General features: G+C 37.0%; 1 protein-coding gene across 50 annotated transcripts in view; it reads left to right on the plus strand.

Annotated features, from left to right (window-relative positions):
* LOC127632132 (protein NLRC5-like) overlaps positions 1 to 24,743 on the plus strand; it is a 377,053-nt gene that overhangs the window by 17,462 nt on the left and 334,848 nt on the right. For 41 of the 50 annotated variants that reach the window (XM_052110651.1, XM_052110666.1, XM_052110667.1 and 38 more), the window contains 3 exons: positions 8,324 to 8,497; positions 9,481 to 9,654; positions 11,446 to 11,619. The exons of 2 other annotated variants lie outside the window; for them this stretch is intronic. In XM_052110651.1, the coding sequence (XP_051966611.1) occupies positions 8,324 to 8,497; positions 9,481 to 9,654; positions 11,446 to 11,619 (522 nt within the window). The remainder of the gene's footprint in view (positions 1 to 8,323; positions 8,498 to 9,480; positions 9,655 to 11,445; positions 11,620 to 24,743) is intronic. 7 more of the 50 variants (XM_052110668.1, XM_052110693.1, XM_052110699.1 and 4 more) reach the window with 2 other exon arrangements.

Genomic DNA, 24,743 nt, shown 5'->3' on the forward strand with positions numbered 1-24,743 from the left:
TGTGCAAACATGGATTGGTTGAGAATAGATTTTGTTATAAAAGAATATTGATAAACTTTAAATCTAAATGTTAACATTTTACTTTTAGCAAACATGCTTTATCTGCCTTGACAAAACAATGCAAGTTAGCTTGCCTTGTAACTTATTATAAAATATCAAACTAAAAGCTGTGACTACAGTACTATCACATCAAATTTCTTTGGCAGGGCAGCAAACATTTCAAAATGTTTGTAGAGGTACAACCAAGACAACAAATGTAAACAAGTGAACCACAAAGTCCCTGGCAGATTTAAGTACTTAACTGTCAGATAAATAAAATATTAATTGTGTACTGGTTTTAAATATCTCAAATGTTTTAGAGGTAGAAATCTGAGTAAAAAGTGCAAAATGTAAACATTGTAAACCAGTCACTATGCTACACCTTTTAGGTAGTGCTCATCATATGTAACCCTAATTACCCTATTATAGGTTTTTTGCCAGAAAGACTAGTCTGTCCACAGCATCTGGTTTTAAAGCTGCCCTGTGGCAGGTCACAATATTGCCACCAGTGCTAAAAGCACGCTCTGACGGTGAGCTGGTGGTAGGAATACACAGGTACCGCTTTGCCAGGAGGTTCACTCTGGGGTAAGTTGCTGAGTACCCACCATGCCAGGGGGTTGGTCTCGCTGTCTGCATCAGGAGCTAACAGGTAGCTGTTCAGTTCAGCCTCAATAGCCTGTTGGTCTGTAAGACCAGAAGTAGCAACAGAGTAGGACTTCTTGAAAAAGCTGCCCAGTGTCTTCTTCTGCATTTTGGATGGTGATGGTGTAGCTGCTGCAGCATCTCCTCTGCCTCCCCCTGGAACAGTACATCTGAATGTGAGAGAAGATGTGCTCTGAAATTCATCCAGCATCTGAGCCACAGCCATGGATTTCACAGCCTCAACCTTGTCATCTTTGATGTAGCGGGTCTTGAACCGAGGATCAACTAGGGATGCCATGTTCAGGAGGTCATCAGTGGCAGCATCATCATATTTATCATTCAGATACCTGATGACAGTAGCCTTGATTGTCTTGGTGAGCTCTGAGTCATCAGCTTCTGGCTTCAAGACCTCCTCATTGAAGAGCTGCAGCACAGGCTTCAGGTAAGACACACTCATGTATGCTTCACCAGAAAGAGCATCAGTGAACTCAACAAGTGGATTTAGAGCCTTGTGGACAGACTCCAGGACATCAATGTCCTGCCACGAGGGAACCAAGTGCCTTGTTTTTTTATCAGCTGATAAAACCTTTGCAATGGCCTTCTCCTGCTCCAGCACTCGTGCTATCATTGCATGGCGGGACCCCCACCTGGTGGGTGATTCTGTGATCAACTTGTGCTTGGGTAGTTTGAGCTCCTCTTGAGCGGCTGCTAGTTCTCTCTTCTTTTTCCAAGAAAAAGAAAAAGCACTTACCACTTTCTTGCACACACCCATGGCTCTTTGGATTCTCTGATCTTCTCTCACTCACAAGAAAACAAAATATAGGGACATGTTGTAAAACTTTACTAGGCAAAGATGATAATAAAAAAAAAATGTATATATAAAATATTATTATAAATATTATTGTAATTATTCTATTACATACATACATAAATACACACAGAAGATGTGTTCATTAACTTACCAATGGCTAGATGAAGTCTGTGACCGAAACACTGCAGGCGAGTCCAATCTTTAAGGGAAGCAGCTTTGACCATGTTTGCCGCATTGTCCGTGGTGATGCACACCTCTTCGCTAAGGCCCCAAGATGCGAGTGCATCCTCCAACCCCTGGCTGATGGTTTCGGCAGTATGGTCCTCCGGAAAATAGGCCGTCTGCAAGCATTTGCTTTGAAGAGCCCATTCCTCGTCAATGTAATGAATAGTCAGACTCATATATGACTCTGATGTACGGCAGGACCATAGGTCGGTAGTTGTGGCGAAGTATTTCACATCCCTTACCTGAATTTCCAGCTTCCCACGGCACTCTTCATAAAGATGAGGCAGTGCGGTTTTAGAAAAGTATTTTCTGCCTGGGAGTTCGTACCTGGAGTCCAACACTTTAATACATTTTCTGGTCCGTCTTTCTCCACTGTGTTCAGGGGCATCATGTCTTTCGCTATGAAGTAAGAAAGTGCGCTGGTTATATCCTTGCTCCTTTTTGATCGTTTTTCATATGGGGCAATGGTCGCAAAAGACGACACGATTGATTGTTGTTTAGGTACAGCCCCTCTTGCGCTGCTAACAACAGAAGAACCACTAACGTTAGCATGTTGGGCAAAACTTGTGGACGGAGTAACATTAACATGGGCCCGCATTTTCATACTCTCGGTGTGGTCGCTGGGATGGTACCTTTTCAGGTGACCGAAAAGGTTTGTTGTGTTTCCCGTCTTGGTTATCACCGACCGACGACATATTTTGCAGACCGTCTTTATTTGCACGTCGTCGCTTTTCAGATATCCAAACCACTTCCATATAATTGACGTCTTGTTACCTTTTTTGTCAACGATTTCCTCAGCTTTGGAAGATAGTTCGAGTTCACTTTCACCGTCGCTTTCGTGTTCGTCGTTTCCACTCATTTTTTCTTTACATTCACTTTCTTCACTGCCGGTAGCTCAAACAGTGCTCTGCTAGCAAATGGGCGTGTACTTAGACGCACAAGCCAAAATCTGCGTTCTGATGGCTGTTGTCCGTTTATTTCTGCTTTGTAATAGGCTGTTAGGTCTATCCATATCGAGTAAACATGTCAAAAGTTTATCATCGTAGTCTAAATAAATATTATCGCGATGCCATATCGAGATCGTTTTATCGCCCAGCCCTACCATTTTATATCTAAATCAGTTTTATGACTAGGGTTTCTAGTCCGGTTGTTGAGTGGACAGTTCAGTTTCGAGATGTGTTTTCCTGGTCAAATACATAAATTCAGAATTAACTTTCACTCACTGTAAAAAAACAGCACTATCTTCTATGGCCGTGAGAAATGCAAAATTCTGATTATAATACAATGATTTTTGGGAACGTGCATTGCCACAAATTTTTTTAGAACTGCGATTCTTGATCCATTTCTACTGGTCAGTTACACATTGACACAGATCCATTCAGCTGCTTGATGGTCTCGTTATAAAGCATCAACAAGGTGTTTCATTTTAAGAGGTTTTTACAGTGTTGCAGTGTGTGGTTATGATGTTAATGACTTTATGACAATTGAAGATTGTCAAACAAGCCCTCGTCCATGTGACAGTCAGAGCACCTGCTCAGAAGCAGAATACTGTAAATTCGGTGCGTCCTCATGCAGATGTGCAGAGAGTCTGTTATTAGTAGAGTGAAATTTCATGATTTTTTTTCTTTATATTTTTATATTTGAGATTTTGCTTATCACACTGATTTAGACGAGGACAGCGCTCGCAGACATGTGAGAGAGAATAAAGTATTTTAATTAGAGATGCGCCGATTTCGATTTTCTTTCTAAGAACTATTATTTACCGCATATACAAACAAAATCTACCTTTCTTCAATGCAAAATTGTATTTTCATAATAAAATAAATGATTAAACATTACAATTTCCCCAAACTGCACTAAGTTACAGGATCTTCTCTCACTTAAACAACTCTCAAAATAAAGTGCTCTGTGACTGGAAAGAGGTAGAAATAACAATTAACTGCAAATGAGTTGCTTTATATAACAGATGTCATTTTCCACTATTATAAATTGACTTTAACGGTATTCTTAACGGTTCTTTTTGATATATATATATATATATATATATATATATATATAAAACAAAGATAAACATTATATAGGCACAGTGATTTAATTTCAGGAAGGTCTACTAACATTACTGTTCAGGTGTGTTCTAAAAAGAAATCTAATAATCTAGTAATCAATTGTAAAATAACACTGCATAGTTTATCATAGATAGATTAATGCTTATTAATGCAGAAGTTATTCATTCAAGAGCTGTAAGTGATTTTCTCTTTGCCTTTTGTTGTTTGATTCGCAGTAATGGCTCAATCGTCAGCATGTTTATTAGACTGCTTCCCCTTTAAGACCGAGTTCAGATCTAATAGGCTCCTGATGCACCATATTTTCTCCCCAACTATTTCCATAACTACGTCCATTTAAGACATAAACTGTGTATAAGTGAATCTCCAAGCCGGTCGTTTTGACATATTTGTGTATAGTTGATCCTTTAGACGCGCACATGAAACCCAAAGTAGCCTATACTTGTCTCGTTGCGGTCTGTTTCGGAGCGCGCGCCGCCTTGGGAACGGTAACTCTTGCGCTCTTTTTATTATTAAACGCGTCCCGCAATTTAGCAACAGTAGCTAGACTGCATTTTACAACAGTCACCGATCGTGCTGATTCTGACGTTAAGTTTGAGTTTTAGGTGAGAAATGTCAGTGCACCGCTGTGAAGGGAAGGAAGTTGTGCTAGACAGAATGCGGCTTATGTATAAATGGTCTTTTTATAATCTTTGAAAGGCGAAATCTAAAATAAAATCAGACTAATATCACAGATCTAAACCAGGCTACGTTTGAATATTTAGTTCTGTCACTCATTAAGCAGGGCTCTTGTTGTGCTCGCTGTGCACGAGATCTCTCTCTCTCTCTCTCTCTCTGACTGCGAATAGCTAAATTGCATTACAGACAAATGGTTTCATATAATTATTATACATAGAAATGGCTGGCGAGATAAAATAACTTTCTCTTTATAGCAATAATAAATGTATTTTCTTAATTTCTCCAGTACCGACAGCAGAACCGATAACGTCCGAGCTTACCAAAGCCAGTCCTTCAATAGCCTATAGCGCGTTGGTATCTTTTTTATTACTTATTTCTCTGCATTGAGTGACAACCCTCTCAAATATAAGACACACAAACAGAACAAATAAAAGTCTCAGATTCACTGTCTGTAATTGCAAAATTCTTGCTTCCTTATTGTGACATGATAGCAACCCTTCTGCTGTGATAATGCAACTTCAACTACGCTATCAATATCCAAAGTAGCTGAACGTCATGTCGCGTTTTTTCTCGAAGTTGGCAGTAACATATCAAAAGTTTTTAGTTAAATATAAAGAAGTTATACAAATTTAATCCTTACTGTTTTCTCTAAGGAACTTGGCTCCTTCCTTGGATGGGGAACCACCACAATAACTTTCGGAACAACAAACCTAATTAGACATATAAAACACCATCACCCAGCTGAAAATGCCCATTTTAAAAAAAGAAGCTAAAAAAGTGAAAGCGGCTAAAGCTAGCCAGAGCTCAGAGCCAGTCACAAGTCAGCAGCCTCTCCTATCATTCCTTGGAATGAGCAGCGAAAATACCAAAGCAATTACGAGGAAAATTATGGAATTCATGGCCCTGGATGACCAGCCGTTCTCCATAGTTGAGGACAAAGGATTCAGAAATTGGATACATTTCCTCGATACAGAGTATGAGGTACTTTCCGACGTCATGTTGCCAGAGTTGTTTAATCTTGTGTCATGTCACACACGCAGCCTGTTACCTGTCAACATTTGGGTACACAAATCCGGGAGAGGGGAAGGGGGGTTCTGGATGGCAGAGGCAGGCTAAATACGTATACAAATTGTGCCGTTGTGATTTAACGTAATTTTTCACACCGTGTCCGATATTAAAATCAGTGCGACACACATTGCAAAAGGAGTGGGCATTGTCGAATGGATAAGACACATGCCTTTGGTGTGAGAGACCCGGGTTCGAATCCACTGTAAGACACCAATGTGTCCCTGAGCAAGACACTTAACCCCTAGTTGCTCCAGAGGCGTGCGACCTCTGACATATATAACAATTGTAAGTCGCTTTGGATAAAAGCGTCAGCTAAATGAATAAATGTAAATGTATATTTAGTTTTTTTTCACCGGAGCACCAGCTGAGTCTTCTCCTCCCCTATACCAGTGATGCTTGATTTAACATCCCGCGTCTACTGCCTGCGCAGATATCAACAGCGCAAATGGGTTGTAGGTTGCCAGATTGTGGTCATAAATGATTTGTAATGTGTATGATGTGTAGATTGTGTGAGTAGGATGCGTTTCATTCAAGATCTGGCAACTGGACCACCTTGGAATAATATATTGATTTGATTATTCATATAACGTGGTTTGGGCCATACAAATTAAGGAAGTTTTTTTTGGGAGAAATAACAAAACGGGAGACACCCGGGAAAAACGGGAGTGTTGACAGATATGGTTACAATTCGTTCCCGAAGCAGTGCTCAGTTTTACAACTGATATTTGGACCTCTAACTTAAGTTGAGCGTATTGGACACTTCAGTTTTTCAGATCTTTGGAATTTTTTTGTTAGACGAGTAATAAAGAGAAAAAGGTCAATTTATAAAAATAGTGGAAAATGACATCTGTTATATAAAGCAACTCATTTGCAGTTAATTGTCATTTCTACCTCTTTCCAGTCACAGAGCACTTTATTTTGAGAGTTGTTTAAGTGAGAGAAGATCCTGTAACTTAGTGCAGTTTGGGGGAAATTGTAATGTTTAATCATTTATTTTATTATGTAAATAAAATTTATCATTGAAGAAAGGTAGATTTTGTTTGTATATTTGGTCAATAATATTTCTTAGAAAGAAAATCAGTGTCGGCAGGTCACACTTACAAAAAATCGGAAATCGAAATTGGCCAAGAAAATTGCAATCGGTGCATCTCTAGTATTTAGTGAAATCTGACGATTCTCAATACCAGCTTTAATACCACAACAAATAATATCATTAACTAATATGTTAATTATAGAAATTCTTTAGTAATTATTCAAGACTAGTAAACAGTCAGTAATAAAATAACAATAACAGAAAAAATAAAATAAAACCAATACAGCAATGAATAGAAATAGATAAAAGAAAGAAATTGAACAAAAAATACTAATTCAGAAAATTCATTGTTTTTTAACAGTTTTAAAAGTTATCAAGTATTCAAGAAAACATTCAGAATGAAATGCAAAATAAAACTGCTACTGGTCTTAACTTTATGATTATAATACATTCATACTTTTTAAAGCTACTAATGTTACTCAGTCATGGGCAGTGTGTGTTTTCTCGTTGTCTTGTTCTGGTTGTTTGATTATTATAATGACACACTAGACAGCAGCAGGTTTATTAGCTTATATTCATACTAACAAGTCTGACATTTTAATACAAATCTGCTTTTTTTCTCCACCGTGTACTTTCACTTTAGACATCACTCTCAGTGTTTACATGAATACCTCACCAACACGGGCATTTTGGTGGAATTTTGAAATGTATTTGACCGTTCAGGTTTCAAATTAGCGTGAGATTTTCAGCGCACACACATACATTGCCTGTCAATCAAACAGGGCACAGCTGTTACTAGATTGCTTGTGAATTATAATATTACGTGCTCCTGATTACTTTCAACTGCAGAATAAGAATATTAACTTTCTAGTAATTGGCACAGGCCTAGCCTATCACTAATATGGCTGGTTATTTTTTGTTATTGACATTGGGTAAATAAAATTCTCTTTCACTTGCCTCTTTAAAAATCCACTTGTCCCGGACATGAATTAATATCGAGCCCTGTGAGCCATCATAGAAATTAAGTAAAAGTGGTTACCTGTGTTGAACTTGCTCGGTGCAAAACACAACAAATTTTGGTGTTGGCATCAGTTCATCCTGATGTCTGCTTGTCCGGTCGGGTAAGTGTAATTCTCTTACACTTGCCTCTTCAAAAATCCACTTGTCCCACTTGGGGCTGACTGACTGGGAGTGAGAGATGCTTTGCCGATGCAACTGCACAAAACACAACGTTGGCAACTGTGGCAGGACAAATTGGACCTCCACATTCTAGGTAATTAATGGGAAACACTGGAATGTTTATGTATAAAAATAATTCAAAATAATCCAGATTGGTGTTCAGGAATAGTTGGCCACACAAGGCATGTTTGTACTGCTCTCTCTCTCTCTCTCTCTCTCTCTCTGTGAATGAACTAAACGCCAGTGGGTGACGTAATTTGGGCGTTGATGTTTTTTCGTTGTAGAGGCAGTCATGAATAAATGGGCCCCCTTGTGATGTTGGGTAGTCGCTGAATTAGAGAACGAGTCAATTTTGCAGCTTGGTTTCAATAAATGCTTTTATTGATTTGGGGACTAAATTTTGAGTTCTGAAATTTACAGCATGTTTCTATTGTAGAAAGACTTCTTATATGTCAGAATATCAAGGAAAATGTAATTCCTCATGACATGACCCCTTTAGGTTTTGTATACAAAATGTGAAATTGTCATGACATAAGTAAGTTGCTCATCTTTATTTGATTGCTGTACATGCTTCCTGTTTTTTAGTATGTCGGGCTGTGATCTGATGGTTCAGCACTGTGAAATTGTGTCATCAGCTCTACAATCATCAAACTCTCCTCTGAGAGAGCTGGACCTGAGTAACAATGACGTGCAGGATTCAGGAGTGAAGCTGATCTGTGATGCACTGAAGACTACAAACTGTCATCTGGAGATACTGAGGTTTGTGTTTCTTTTTGATTTTGCAAATGTCAAAATTAGGGCTGTTACCAACAAGGTTAAGGATGTGTCCTTTAAACTGTTACACTGTTTTTACCCAGTCAGTCTTTATTTAAGAAACATGCTCCCTGAAATAGATCCACTTTACTCCTTCTGTAATGCTGTAGATGAATCTGCCCCTCACCTTTTTTGGGAATGTGTCCACGCTGTAGTATTTTTGAGAAAATTTTGTTTGTTTGTACGTACCTCTATTTTAACTAGTTTTTCTTTACTTTATAAAGACGTTTTATTTGGTGTTCACAGTTTTGGTAAATTAATTTAATATTTTCTGATTAATCTGTTTATATTTTTTAAGTTTTTTTTATACATAATTGTAAATTTATGTCTATAAAGCCCCTATTTGCACTTTTTTGTAAAGACATGAAATATTATTTAAATGCTAATTGTACCTCCAACAACTCCAAAGCATTGAAAACCATTGCACTATGTAATGAATATAAAGTCTTGGCGTTATTGTAAAATATAGCCGTAGTATTGTGTACTATGTGTACCCCTAGCTTGTTTCTAAAAAAAATAAAAAATAAATGTTTGACGCAGGTGTACATTGACAGGTCCTTAAACAAGCCCTCATAATAAATCTCGAACTGATTGACAAATTCACTTGTGAAATGGATTTCTGTGAACTGTATGTCAATGATTGACTTATGATCTATAATATGGTAGTAAACAATATGTTTTCTAAAGCCACTTTTTGTATTGTCTTATCAATGATTAACTCTTCTGCGTACATACATATATTCAGACAAAAAGTCTGAATATCGGTCGATTTATCAGCCTCTGCGATATATCTGTCGACCAATAATGTTTATAAGGGGTTGTGATGATATATGTATCTCTTTGATTCGCTCTGATGGATTATGTTTAAAACTATATTTTGATCAATAAAATGGTTTTATAATAATTCTGTTTTTCATAATCCTGATTAGATTGTGCGGCTGTAATCTCACTGATCAATGTTGTGAAAGTCTGGCGTCAGCTCTACAATCATCAAACTCTCCTCTGAGAGAGCTGGACCTGAGTAACAATGACCTGCAACATTCAGGAGTGAAACTGATCTCTGATGCACTGAAGAGTACAAACTGTCATCTGGAAATACTGAGGTTTGTGTTTCTTTTGATTTTGCAAATGTTAAAATACTTTCTCATATCCCAATTTAATGAGCAGTGCCAAATATAATTAAGCCGTTGGTAGTTTGACTTCCTAAAGAGTGAAAACACTGTGACTTTGTGACACTTTGATAACACTGGTGTGTTTGTTGGAGCACTCTAACATTTTAACTTCTAACTCAACCCATGTTGTGAGTTTAGGTCATGACTAACTGTTTTTTGACCAATGGCAGAAGGATTGCAAGGCAGTAGGAGTGTTTGGGAAACCTGTGTGGGAACAATCATTAATATCACAATTCTGATTTGTGCCGCTAGTGTTGCAGAAATGACACACTTCAAGTTAAATTCATATGTTTGTTATAGGTTGACCAATATGTTTTTTTTTTGTTGTAATTGCCGATGCCGATATCCAGAGAGCATATATCACACAATTGAATATACTAAATAACAAACAGAAATTTGCTAAAACAATAAAAATAGTAATAAACTCTTATTTAGCTCTATATTTAGTCAGTTTCACACAAAACTAATATTGTATTTGAAATGGTAGATGGCAGTTTCTTTAGATATCTGTTCAGTCATGAAATGTTTGTAATTTATTTGCACATGAAAAATTTGTTAATATATTAAGAAGGAAATAATAAAATCCATCAATCATGGATGTCAGTCTACGTTAGCAATCGCATTTACTACAAAAATTCAGAATCAAACCAATTGCACATACAGTGCATAGTGAATAAGACATTTACTTCATTCACACGAGAAGCTCTTTTACCTTGTGCTGCATCTGAAAACGTAGGCAGCTGACTTGCTACATTGTTGCATAATCAGTTAATGGCTTAACTGACATCTGTTCTGAATGAATGGAACTCATAAAGAAACTGATCTCTGAACAGTTTGAAAAGCACCTTATTTTCATCATACCTCCATATACAGCCTCTGGAGGCAGCATTTTCCTGGTTTCTGATGCAGATTTGAAGTTCCACACATGCACTCATGCAGATCCAGCATGAGCCTCAAGCTCCTGACAGTTTATACAGCCTGAATTGCCTGCTTGGATTGTCACGGAGTGACCATCATAATTTGTGAATCAGAGAAACTTTTGATCTGAAGTTTTTGATTCTGGCTGATAAAAGACACATTTTGGAGGAAGATATTAGATGAGCGCTCGACAGGAAGAAAATGCTGGATCTTCATGAAGTTCGTTAATTACATCTGTTTAAACGAGATATCTGCATATTTTCAGGCAGTATATGATATTACTCTTATTGATATTTGCCTTTTATCATTAGAATAGACAGTTAAAAGTAACAGGGAACTGTTGAGGAGAGAGAGTGAGAATGAAACAGGTGAGCACTTTAACATTATGAGCTTAATCGCTTCTGTTACGGCTCTGATATGTGGTCCGTTTAAATGACACTGTTGCACACGGTCTATTATTGAGTAACATGATGGCACGTTTCAACAAAATGAACCGTGACTGGTCATTTACATGTCTCAGTTGCTTCACATGCAATAGAGCGATTTTCGGCACCTTCAAGAAAAATGGGAAAATATATTGGCCGACGCTGATAATTAAAAAAGTCTGAATATTGGCCGATTTATAAGCCTCTGCGAGATATCGGTCAACCACTAATGTTTATAAGGGTTTTTGATGATATATGTATCTCTTTGATTCACTCGGATGGATTATGTTTCCTTACTGTAGATAAAACCATAACCAAAACTATATTATGATCAATAAAATGGTTTTATAATAATTTTGTTTTTCATTATCCTGTTTAGATTGTGCGGCTGTAATCTCACTGATCAATGTTGTGAAAGTCTGGTGTCAGTTCTACAATCATCAAACTCTCCTCTGAGAGAGCTGGACCTGAGTAACAATGACCTGCAGGATTCAGGAATGAAGCTGATTTCTGATGCACTGAAGAGTACAAACTGTCATCTGGAGATACTGAGGTTTGTGTTTCTTTTTAATTTTGCAAATATTTCTCATATCCCATTAAATGTTCAGTGTCAAATAAAATTAATCCGTTGATAGTAGGGATGTCCCGATCCGATATTTAAATATTAAATATGCCTATACCGAGTCTCGATCCGATACTTGTATTTGCCTAGATAGAGCTGGAGACTTTTTTTTTGTTTTGTTTACAGTAAACAAAGTAACTAAAATTTGTCTTTAACTTAATCCATTTAAATTAGTGCATCTAGCATTTTTATAAAACTCACTTATAAAATCAACTTCTACTTAGAATGGTGTAATAGCTTATTTTAACTTTAATATTCAGGTACAAAAACAAGTCACAAATCCACTTAGTTCTGTATGGATTAATATAATCTTACATACACTTACAAATGGTGTAAACCGCTTGACTTGAAAAGTCACAACAAAAAATGTATTGTATAAAACCGAAGTAATCAGATACACTTGAACAGGCCCAAGTTGAACAATAATGAAACGGTTATTAATTGTTCTGTTGGTAATATCAAAATGCCGTTGTGACATACTGACAACCAATAAAAACCTTGAAAGCATCCCACACTGCAGAGATGCATTAAAAAATAAGAGAAATATATTCATAACAAGCTGTAAAACTGCTCCAGTGTGACATCATTCATATCTCTGGTCTGTTCACTGTCTTTGAGTTTTGCTGTAACACAAATCACTGATTATTGAAGGTTAAACAGTTATATTTATTATTAGTGATATTGTGACCAACATTAATCTGATTTAAATTGGGATGAGTGACTGATGATGAGATATTGACGTCTTTGATTGACACAGAGAGCACATAAATCTAGGCACGATCAGCCGATCATGGATTTAAGATGAATATCGGCATATTTTGATCAGCGGCTGATTGATCGGGACATCTCTAGTTGATAATTTTACTTCCTCAAGAGTGAAACCATCATGACTTTCTGACACTTTGAAAACACTGGTGTGTTTGTTGGATCACTCTGACATTTTAACTTCTGACTCAACCCATGTTGTGAGTTTGGTGCGTGGCTAACAGTTTGTATTATCAATAGCAGAAGGATTGCAAGTAGGGCTGCATCTAACGATTATTTTGATAATCGACTATTGAAATGATTATTAGAACGATTATTCGGTTGATTATTGCAACGATTAATCATTAGCTCTTATCCGACTATTCAGCTTGTGCCTAGACTTAAAAGGTTGTATTAAATGTGCTTACTAACAATAAACAGGACAAAATCATCTTTTAAAAATATCTCAAATAGGGCTGCACAATGAATCGAAAAACTAATCACGATTACAGCTGCCAATGATTATGTAATTTTGAAAACAGATGGTTACAGCATTTAATTTAAGTCTGCTCCTGTTGCGTCAATGGTTTCTATTTACAACGTGTTTTATAGCGGTTGAGTATTCTAACCAATCACAGACATCTCCGTTGAGATGTCTTGTACTAAATAGCAATGAAAAGGCAATGGCCAATCAGAGCCGCTTAGATTAGTCCTCCGTCCTATCAGTAATGACAACTGATATAATGTGCAAGTTTTAAACCGTCTGAATGCCCAGATGCTTGCTTTATGTTCCATCTCTGTTCACAGTGGCACAGGAAAATGAATACTAAAGAAACATCACTTGTCACTCGAAAATAAGCTGTAGAACAAGAGCGAAAAGCACTTTGTAATTATTTAGGATTCATTGCATGTTGCACTTGCTTTGTACGTAGATGTTAAATACATTGTAAATGAGCAACACGACAAAACTAAAACACTCCCGTTCTAGTCAAGGCACAGACGTGGTGTAAATAATTGATTATTATGCTGATTAGACAGCTTTGTTTTTAATGAGATCATTCGTGTGAGTGCAGAACATTGTGCGGAGCGTCATTGAGCTCGTGCCGAAAAGCAGATCTCAAACTGTGTAAACCTGCAGTGAGTGACCGCAGTCATTGTAATGAGAGAGTTTGTCGTGTTGCTCGAACAATTTTGTTTTGTCATGGTAATAAGTAGGCCAATGTGAATTTGATTTGTACTAAATAGCAATAAAGTAATTCGGCTGAACTGTTCTAAGTGTGCCTGAATAGCATATTGAAGGAATCGCGTCTGCTCTAATAAGACCCATTTGTCACGCAGCTGGTGTTGGTAGATTTAACATTTTCACGAATCACACAAACTCCAAAAGCAAATTATTGTTTTTTTATTTCCAAAGTGCAACCACTGAGGCCAAAAATGATCTAATGATGATCTTACATGAACAAGATCACCATTGAAGATCTAACGGGATTAATGCGCACCACCTCGCCACCAAAGGTCTTACTGAACAGACTAACTTGGTTGATTTAAAATCGTCTGAATATTGAATATGCCATATTATTTACTGTACATGAACTAATAATTTAAGCAGTTATTTAGCAATAATTAAATGTATTCTATACCATAGATATCCATTTATGTAATTTTTATTTGGCCTAACATTAATAAACATTATTACAATATTTAATGCTTAAAAGAAAATCGACAATTCAGATTTTTGCTATAATCGTGCAGCCCTAATCTCTAAATGACTTTCACTGAATTACAAGGAAAAAAAACTTTTATTAAGTTTAATTCGGTAAAAATTCACTGCAAAAAAAACTTTTGTAATCAAGAGTTTTTGTCTTGTTTTCCACATATTCTCTAAAAGCAAGTCTAAATATCTTATATGCTGCTTCACAGGTAAATGTATCTTGTTTTAAAGAGGCTGTTTTTAGATATTTCAAAATATTAAATTTTTCTTCTGCAGTATAGCTACTAATGTAAATGTACGTTGTTTTAAAGGAGTTTTAGATGTTATTTTTGGAAAACAAGCCAAAAAATACTGATCAAAACTTTGTTGCAGTGTATAATGGGTGAAGACTCTCTCACGTTTATTTTCACTTCGATCCGTCTTTAACTCACAAAAACAAACTCAATCTTCTTTATATAGCTGCGTATCGCTGATTTACTTCACAATAAGATACACACGTGACCCATAGACTACAGTATATTATGATTCAATACGTCTCAGTCCATCACGTTATTAATCTAGCTACTGCAAACGCGCACGAGGGACGGGCATCCCCGCGCCAGAGGGATTCTCAGTCGGGTGCAGTCTCAATCTCTCCCCCTTCACACGACTCATAGACGTGCTGCTGACCGCACAGAGAAATGCCATTTTTGTAGTTTGTTTATGATGCATTTCCTTATTATTTGAACTTGAATAAAGGATGCATTAAAGATAAAATGGCAGGTTGTTTGATTTTTACATGCTCTGACATGCAGGTTTTGCTTAAGTGGAATGGCAGATCCGGCTCTGCTTTATTTCACGATGACAGTGCTTCTGTATTTCCTTATTTTGCATTTTTCCATTATAATTGCGTTATATTTTGTGATCTGCATCACCTGAAGCTGTTTGGAAAGTTCAGAGTGCATCTGGACATGTGTTTTCTTCCTCTCCTCAGTCAGTCACGAGCTGCTGTGCTCCTCTCTCACGTCATCATTAGAGTTTCATATGATCTCATGTTACGTTAAATGAGATCAAACGACTATTCGACAATTAAAATATTTATCAACAATTTTTGGGGAAACCTGTGAGGGAACAGGTTAGGATAATATAGAATTTCACAATTCTGTTTTGTGCCGCTAGTGTTAGCAATCGCATTGACTCCAAAAATACAGAATCAAACCAATTGTACATACAGTGCATAGTGAATAAGACATTTACTTCATTCACACGAGAAGCGCTTTTACCTTGTGCTGCATCTGAAAACGTCGGCAGCTGACTTGCTACATTGTTGCATAATCAGTTAATGGCTAAAAATTATTTGAATAATGTTTCAATAACACCATGTCAAGTAATGTTTGGTCATCAGTCTCTTTTACTCATTCATAATTCATCCAGCCACTTTCTTTCCTCATTAAACAAGAATGCCAAACTGAATGAATGACAAGCCTTCTCCTCTCATTCAGTCGTTCAGCAGATCCTTGTTCACAAAAAGAGAACTGATGCATTTATTTCATTCATGAACGAGTGTACAAATATAGTCAGGGCTCGACAATAAGCACTGCCCGATGGCCAGTGTGAGAGCAGTTCGGGCCAGCCATCTGCGTTATTAGGCCTTTTTTAGGAAGGATTCAACCCCCCAAAATTCATCTCAGCCCCCCTAAAATTCTGTGACTTTGCAATCAGCACGTAACTGTTCTAAACAGCTGCAGCCGCAACACTGCACTTGTTTGAATCATCAGTCACTTTGGTTACTTTTCCGTAAAGACTGACTGTAGTGTGAGCTAATAGCATTGGAGTTATTATTTTCCAGAATTTTTTATTTTTTTGTTTAATTTAATTTCAACATCAAAATGGGTCTAATCAATTAATTCTTAACTTTAACATGTGAAAATAGAACTTTTCAGTGTCATTGCATTTTTTTTGGCCAAACTTTTATTCAACAGTTGTCTTGCTTGTGATATTTTGTATAATTTTTTTATTTTTTTATTATTACAGTGAATATTACATTTTACTATATAGCTGTAATATAAGTTTATAAAATGTCTTCAATTTTAGGCTTGATAGCTTTTATTATGTATTGTACTTTAATAATGACGTGTGTTTTTTGCCGGATGCTTCACTTTATCAGATAAACTGTTCACGTCACGGCGCAGTGTGATCATTGAAGACTTAAGTCATGTCTGAAATCTCATCTCTTTACACTGGCCTATTGAGTCTGACAAATGTAGGACACAGTTTTGGAGTGTTTGTATTTTAGATTACTGGTGTTTGTGTATGTAGTAATTCTGAAATGTTATGTTTTAATTGTTATTGCTGTGAAGCACTTTGGTCAACTCTGTTGTTTTGAATGCGATATAAATAAAGCTGATCTGAGATTAGTGTGCAAATTCTGTGATTTTAATTATATAAATAAATTAGATAGTTTACATGTGCTGCGTGGTTCACAGTAGATTTATTCTCTGCTGTGTCATCTCGTACAACGTGAATGATTCTTAATATCTGTGGAGCTTCTAGTGGATGAGCGGTCAGATTTATTTAAAGTATGCAGCTCATCCACACTAAGATTGCAGCATTTAGCAGTTTAATAAATCATACTAGGGCCTGTCACGATTTTAATTTGATTAATTGTCCATTTCAGTGTACAAGGAGTAACAGAGCACACATTCAAAATAAGCCTGTGAGCATTTTAAAGCTGTCGTGTGTCAGTCAGAGTTGGTGCTCGGTACTACCGGTACTGCAGAAACACTGGTATCATTACATCTTTTTTATTTTAGTATAGATTTGGTACCGAAGTACTGGTACATTTGACAATATTATACCAGTACATTTAGGTTGTTTTTACACTTTGCTTGTTTGGAGTATTTGTTTCAGAATCTGGTGTTTTTTCGTCCTTAGCACAGTTTGTTTAGGCATATATGAACACAGCAGTCACACTCTAATCCATACCAAAACAAATGCTTTGACTTTCTTATGCATAAAACAAACTAAAATATTTTGATAGAGATGTGAATACATCAGGGGGTCTTACACTTTCAAGCTCAAAAAGGGACATAAAAGCAGCATAAAGGCGATCCATATGACTCCAGTGATTTAATTCATGTCTTCTGAAGAAATATGATCGACTTTCCTTTTTCACTGTGTAACGCACAGCCTAACTGAAAGGTGATGCTACAGTCTTGACCCTATGTTTGTATGGTTGTGGGAAGTTTATCAAAAAAGAAGGAGGCTTGGAAGACAATAAATATATTTAAACCCCAAGTGTATTTACATCTAGAAAAAACATTAAAATTAATCCAGAAATATATATATATATATATATATATATATATATATATATATATATATATATATATATATATATATATATATATATATATTTGTATATATATATATATATATATATATATATATATATATATATATATATATATATATATATATACAAATGTACAAAAGACAAACAAGAAAGAAAGAAAAGATAATACTAAAGATGTATGAAAAGCGGATGAATTGACTGTTGGAGTCCCGTACAATGTCCTGTTTTTGTGTGTGTGTATTGAATCAGCCTCACTGGTGGATATGTTAAGTCCGGGAGCACGACGTGAAGCAGCGCTGTTCTGTGATGGGTCCCAATGGCAAAAAACCCCAAAAAACAACGATTAATCCACAGTGGAACATACAATCACAGACTGGAACAGTAGGCTTGGTTGGTATCCTAAGACGATTGATCGATTAACATCAGAGGGCAACGTGTCGCCCGGTACGGCATTTTTTGGTTCCTAAAATACGCAAGTAAAGTCGTGTCAACTGATTCGAGTGACGTCACAGGGGATTCCCTGGTGCAGCGCGACAAACTCTCGCTTGAATAAAACTAGAACCAATACACTTTTCTTGGCAATAAACACAGGAAAATTACATATATTAATTATGGCTGTCTTATAAGAACAATTTAGATCCTTAACAGCAATATACATATTCCACCCTTATGTGGCTGCACTACAACTGTACTTCTTACCATTGCAGTCTCTGGGCATGATCATGATTTAATGCTCAGTTGCACTTATGTGTGGTTTATGCATGCGCAGAGGGTTATGAATAGTAATCAAGCTTTATGTGTAATGATGACTTTATTTTCTTTTTGGAGATATAAAGTGTTGGACCACATTGACTTGCATTGAATTAAAAGATTCACATCTACATCAAAATATATTTTTGTTTCACAAAAGAAATAAATTCATACAAGTTTAAGATGATGTAAGCATGAATAAATGATGAGAGGATTATAATTTGTTTGGGTGAACTATTTAAGACAGCATCAATCGATTATTATTGATTTGATCAGTTATTTGTTACAGCACTAGCTTGATCATACATGTCAAAGGAAACCAAATGTGTTCCTTTATGATCTCAATAACGTCAGTGTTTAAAAGGAAGCTTCATGAGGCCTGTTTGTGACTCAAGTCCATGTTGCTAAATAAAGTCACCATATATGTATCTTGACTGTTGCTGTGTGTGTTTGTAGATTATCTGGCTGTATGGTGACAGAGGTCAGCTGTTGTTATGTTGCTTCAGCTCTGATTTCAAACCCTTCACACCTTAAAGAGCTGGATATGAGCTACAATCACCCAGGAGAATCAGGAGTCAAACTGCTCACTGAGAGACTCAATGATCCACACTGCACACTGGACAAACTCAAGTATGTTGAGCACTACGTGTGTGTGTGTGTGTGTGTGTGTGTGTGTGTGTGTGTGTGTGTGTGTAATTTATTTTGAATTATACACAGGTCTGTTGAATGTTTGATTCTGACTGGTTGACTACAATTCTAAAGTGTGCAATTATGTTTCAGTAGTTTTGAAGTAGTTCCAGGTCTTGATTGCATTATGGTTTAAATGACAAATTAAATTACACCAAATTATTTTGGTAAACACTGCAAAATAACCAGATAAAATAAATCCAGTGGCTGAATATTGTAGATTGGATGAGATAAATTGCAAGCAATTTCTATATTATCCTAAAAAAAATTTAATCTGTGGAAAGTACTCTTGCTCTCGTATATTCTTACACACATACATATGCACACACATAGGCACTCTTGATGAACACACAGAACCTTTATGTCAACGTACACCCTCGACTCAATTAAACATTTCACCAACTAAAAAGCTCTATTCAAGAATGGCGACAGTACCACCCTGCTGCTGAGAAGTCTAGACTAACATCTTGATGATTTGAAGTGACATTACTGCAGATGAAAGCCACAGCAAACATTTATATTACATTTGTGCATTTGTCTGATGCTTTTATCCAAAGACAGGTAATCACACACACCCGAGCACGATCTCTCTCTTTCACTTAAATACACACAATAACTTGTTACTCCAAAAAGTATTAAGCTCATCCTGGAGAGAGGTAGCAGAGTTTTTATTCCGTTTTGAAGTCTGTGATGATATTAATTCCCTGCCACATGCTTCTAGAGTTGGTGGTGTTGAACGGTCCAATCTTGTACTGACATTTGGCTGCTCTGATAGTTTTGCGTAGGGCATAACTGGCTTGTTTATGCTCCTCTGCATTCCCGCACATTAAGTGCTGCAAGAACATCGCTATTAATCCATAATATTTAATGTTATTGATGGTAGTCAAATAAAGGAAAGCCTCCATCGCCATAATTTACAGCAGGGATGCTCACACTTGTATGGAATGAGAATGTAACAGTTCAAGGATGGGCAAGGAGGAGGTGGGAACTGGCTGAACAGCCAACATAACTTTTAATGTCAAACTTAAAATAAACATAAACATACACACATGCCTCGAGGTTACGTGTCTTTCTCTCTCGAACTGATGCCAACGTCTCCCCTTTATCTCACTCTCCCACTGATCAGCTGATTCAGCACTGCCCATGGACCATCGTGGCCCGGCCATGCCGCCCTCCTCGTTACACTCTTCCCCTGCCCAATTCAGGCCGGGGTGCCTTCTGGCTGTTCTGTCAACCATGGGGAGAGATGAGGGAAGGAATCAGAACAGCAAATGCTTCCCGTTTGTCAAGAAATATGCGTCATCACTAGAGATGCACCGATCGACCGGCCAGGGACCGGAATTAGCCGATTTTCCGCATGCCCGGCCCGGACTGGTGATCGGCCGGTCAGCCTCACGTCTTACCGATTCGAAGCCGGTCCGTTTTGTTGCCAGCGGCGCAGGCAATAACGTCACAGCCGCATGTAAACGTGTCATTGGCATGGGAGATCTTCACTGTGTGAGTGAAGAATACATTAAGTTTGAAATGTGTAATAATTGTAAGGCCAAAGTAAACCGTGGGGGAATCAGTATCATTCCTTGGTATGAGCAACGAAAATACCAAAGCAATTACGAGGAAAATTATGGAATTCATGGCCCTGGATGACCAGCTGTTCTCCATAGTTGAGGACAGAGGCTTCAGAAATCTTATACATTTCCTCGATACAGAGTATGAGGTACTTTCCGACGTCACGTTGCCAGAGTTGTTTAATCTCGTGTCATGTCACACACGCAGCCGGTTACCTGTCAACATTTGGGTACACAAATCCGGGAGAGGGGAAGGGGGGGTTCTGGATGGCAGAGGCAGGCTAAATACGTATACAAATTGTGCCGTTGTGATTTAACGTAATTTTTCACACCGTGTCCGATATTAAAATCAGTGCGACACACATTGCAAAAGGAGTGGGCATTGTCGATATGGCTTCGGGATATGAAATTCAATTCTTCCATCCAGCTGTTGTTAAATGTACATGTATATTTAGTTTTTTCACCGGAGCACCAGCTGAGTCTTCTCCTCCCCTATACCAGTGATGCTTGATTTAACATCCCGCGTCTACTGCCTGCGCAGATATCAACAGCGCAAATGGGTTTTGGTTGCCAGATTGTGGTCATAAATGATTTGTAATGTGTATGATGTGTAGATTGTGTGAGTAGGATGCGTTTCATTCAAGATCTGGCAACTGGACCACCTTGGAATAATATATTGATTTGATTATTCATATAACGTGGTTTGGGCCATACAAATTACGGGAGTTTTTTTGGGAGAAATGACAAAACGGGAGACACCCGGGAAAAACGGGAGTGTTGACAGATATGGTTACAATTCGTTCCCGAAGCAGTGCTCAGTTTTACAACTGATATTTGGACCTCTAACTTAAGTTGAGCGTATTGGACACTTCAGTTTTTCAGATCTATGGAATTGTTTTGTTAGACGAGTAATAAAGAGAAAAAGGTCCATTTATAAAAATAGTGGAAAATGACATCTGTTATATAAAGCAACTCATTTGCAGTTAATTGTCATTTCTACCTCTTTCCAGTCACAGAGCACTTTATTTTGAGAGTTGTTTAAGTGAGAGAAGATCCTGTAACTTAGTGCAGTTTAGGGGAAATTGTAATGTTTAATCATTTATTTTATTATGAAAATACAATTTTGCATTGAAGAAAGGTAGATTTTGTTTGTATATGCGGTAAATAATAGTTCTTAGAAAGAAAATCGGAAAAAATCGGTATCGGCAGGTCACACTTACAAAAAATCTGAAATCGAAATCGGCCAAAAAAATTGCAATCGGTGCATCTCTAGTCATCACCCATCAGAAAACCGATTTAGCCATTTTTATAAGACTGGTTGCTAAAATTTGTCAACTTTTGTTGTTACACCTACTGAATATTTTCACTTGGGTATCACTCTCTTCAAACGGAGGTCTTCACAAATACTCACCGGTTCAGAATGGAGGAGAGATGACCGACATTCCCTCCTATCTCTCTGTTTGAGTACTCTGTTTCAAATAAATGAGGCTGGGCACAGAAATGCATCTATACAAACTCATCAGACATATTTAAGTTCGGTTCTCTGGTCTGTGTGCAGCTGTGTTGTGTTCTGTTGTTTCAATTGCTGTGATGGACCTGTTTATAGATGCGTGAGTGAGTGAGCGATTGTGTGGGTGTGTGTGAGTGAGTGAGTGAGCGATTGTGTGGGTGTGTGTGAGTGAGTGAGTGAGCGATTTTGTGTGTGTGTGTGTGTGTGTGTGAGTGAGTGAATGAGCGATTGTGAGTAAGTGTGTGTTTTTGTGAGTGAGTAAGTAAGTGATTAAGTGTGAGTGTGTGTGTGTTAGGGCCGATTTTTCTAAAGATTTTGTATTATTATTTCTTGATTAATATAACAATGAATTAACTCAAAATAAATATTAAAAACTCGTCTCATTAACTTTTCAATATTTAATAAATTATCTTCTCTTAAAAACAAACAAATGTACCAGAAACAAAGTGTGCACAACAAAAACAGCTCCGTCTTAACTGGTAATCTCCATTTTACAGTCCAAAATTAATTTTATTTTGTTGAGATTTTATGTTGGACTGCTAAACTCGAGGTTGCACAATGTTTTGATATTCCTCCTGAAAGTGACTTGAATTTTACATTTTGTTTCATTTATTTTGTTGTTGGATTGCTAAATGTAGATTCCTTTAATTTTATTTTGGAGAGATTTTAAGTAAGAACTTGTTCAATTCGAGTAAAAAGAAAGTGCAATCTACATTTAGCAATCTAGCAAAACATTGTGCAACCTTGAGTTTAGCAGTCCAACATAAAATAATTTTACAGTAAAATTAGTGTAATTTGAGTAACACTTAAATGTTTTTCTAACAGGAATAAGTAAAACTTACACCAAACTTACCACATACACACAATCTCTCTCCCCCTCCACATTCCACCTCTCCTCCTGTCTCCCTCATCTTACAGTAACATTAGTGCGATTCCAGCAACAGTTCACTTTTTCTAACCGGAATAACTAAAACTATTGCAATCTGCATTAAACCTCAGTGGGGCAAGATTTACAGACTGTAACACAGTTTACGACATTTTCTCAATCATACATGGCCGTTAAAGTAAACAGAAAATATAAAATGGACAAATAACAAAATTAGATGACGCACGGTGATCAGTAACATTAGCAGAGGTGCAGAAATGACTTTTAACATGGGGGGCGATGAGGAAACATTTACAAAATCAATCCTCTACGATCATGTTAAAGAAAGAATCGTCATTGGCTAGTAAATTTTAGTTTTTACTCACCAGACTTTTGAGCACATGTAATTAAAATGTAACTAAAAATATATTAAGCAAACTGAGAGAGGGGTCCTCTTCATATATACAGTCAGGTCCATAAATATTGGGACATCGACACAAATCTAATCTTTTTGGCTCTATACACCACCACAATGGATTTGAAATGAAATGAACAAGATGTGCTTAAACTGCAGACTTTCAGCTTTAATTTGAGGGCATTTACATCCAAATCAGGTGAACGGTGTAGGAATTACAACAGTTTGTATAGTATATATGGTAGCGACCATGACTAACACGTGGTTTTGGATTTGGATCAGACTCATCGGACTGATTCCTGATCCAGGTAAAAATGTCAATATTGGAGCTGAAACTGTTCCAGATATCTGATTGGTGCATCTCTAGATAAAACCCTGAAAGATGTCTTAAACTGTTGTAACCGTGATATAATCAGAGTAATCGACTCCGTCCCGTTGAATTATTGAACATGAATCACACTCGAGGTGTAACGGACACTCACTAATTTAACGGTCCAACATCAATTATTCCTCACAGAAAATAAATGTGTCATCAATGTGACGTCATGATTGTGTTTGTGTGTTTGTGTTTTATAGTGTGAATCACGGAGCAGAGATCAGAATTACACCTGGACCACAAAAATGTATGAACACACACACACACACACACACACACATATACACACTCTCTCTCTCTCTCACACACACACACACACACACACAAACATTTACATACAAACACACACACACTAACACACTCTCTCACACACACACACGCACACTCTCTCACGCACTCTCACGCGCACGCACACGCACACACACACACACACATGTTGTTATTATTATTATATCCTTTATTTAAGCAGGAAGGTCCCATTGAGATAATAAAATCTCTTCTTCCTGGTCAAGACGGCAGCACATATAGTTTCACAATAAAGTTTAAAAGATAAATACTCCAAATATACAAAGAAAAATATATATATACACACACACACACAATCAGATCAATAAAAACATTTACAATTTTCCTTTAAAGCAGTTTGTAAAAGATCTTTAAAAGTGCTCAAAGGGGGAATTATATTTAAATTGCCCAAGGAGCATAAAATTAAAAGGCTTTTTTACCAAATTGAGAAATTCAGCTGACAGTCCCAAGGGTGCGTTGAGTTGAAGATCTTGTGTAAGAGCTATTTGTACAAGAGGTTAAAAGATTAGAAACATAAGGGGGTAATTTACCTAAAAGTGCCAATAAATACAAACATATGCAATAAATAAGCCTACCTAAAGCAGAAAAAGTTGAAACAAAAATCTTCAACGTCCATGACGTCGTATCTATACTATACTATAACTGACCGAAGTAGAAATACAGCGGGTGGCACTTGCCTAGTGTGATTATACGTTTCACGTGACAGAACTTACCTACTCCCTTTTCCACCCAGCCAGCACAAGCACATTGAAACAGTCCAACAATAAGTTTACCCGGTCAAAACTATCAAAC

The sequence above is a fragment of the Xyrauchen texanus genome, chromosome 38 (genome assembly GCF_025860055.1).
Source record: "Xyrauchen texanus isolate HMW12.3.18 chromosome 38, RBS_HiC_50CHRs, whole genome shotgun sequence".
Lineage (NCBI taxonomy): Eukaryota > Metazoa > Chordata > Actinopteri > Cypriniformes > Catostomidae > Xyrauchen > Xyrauchen texanus.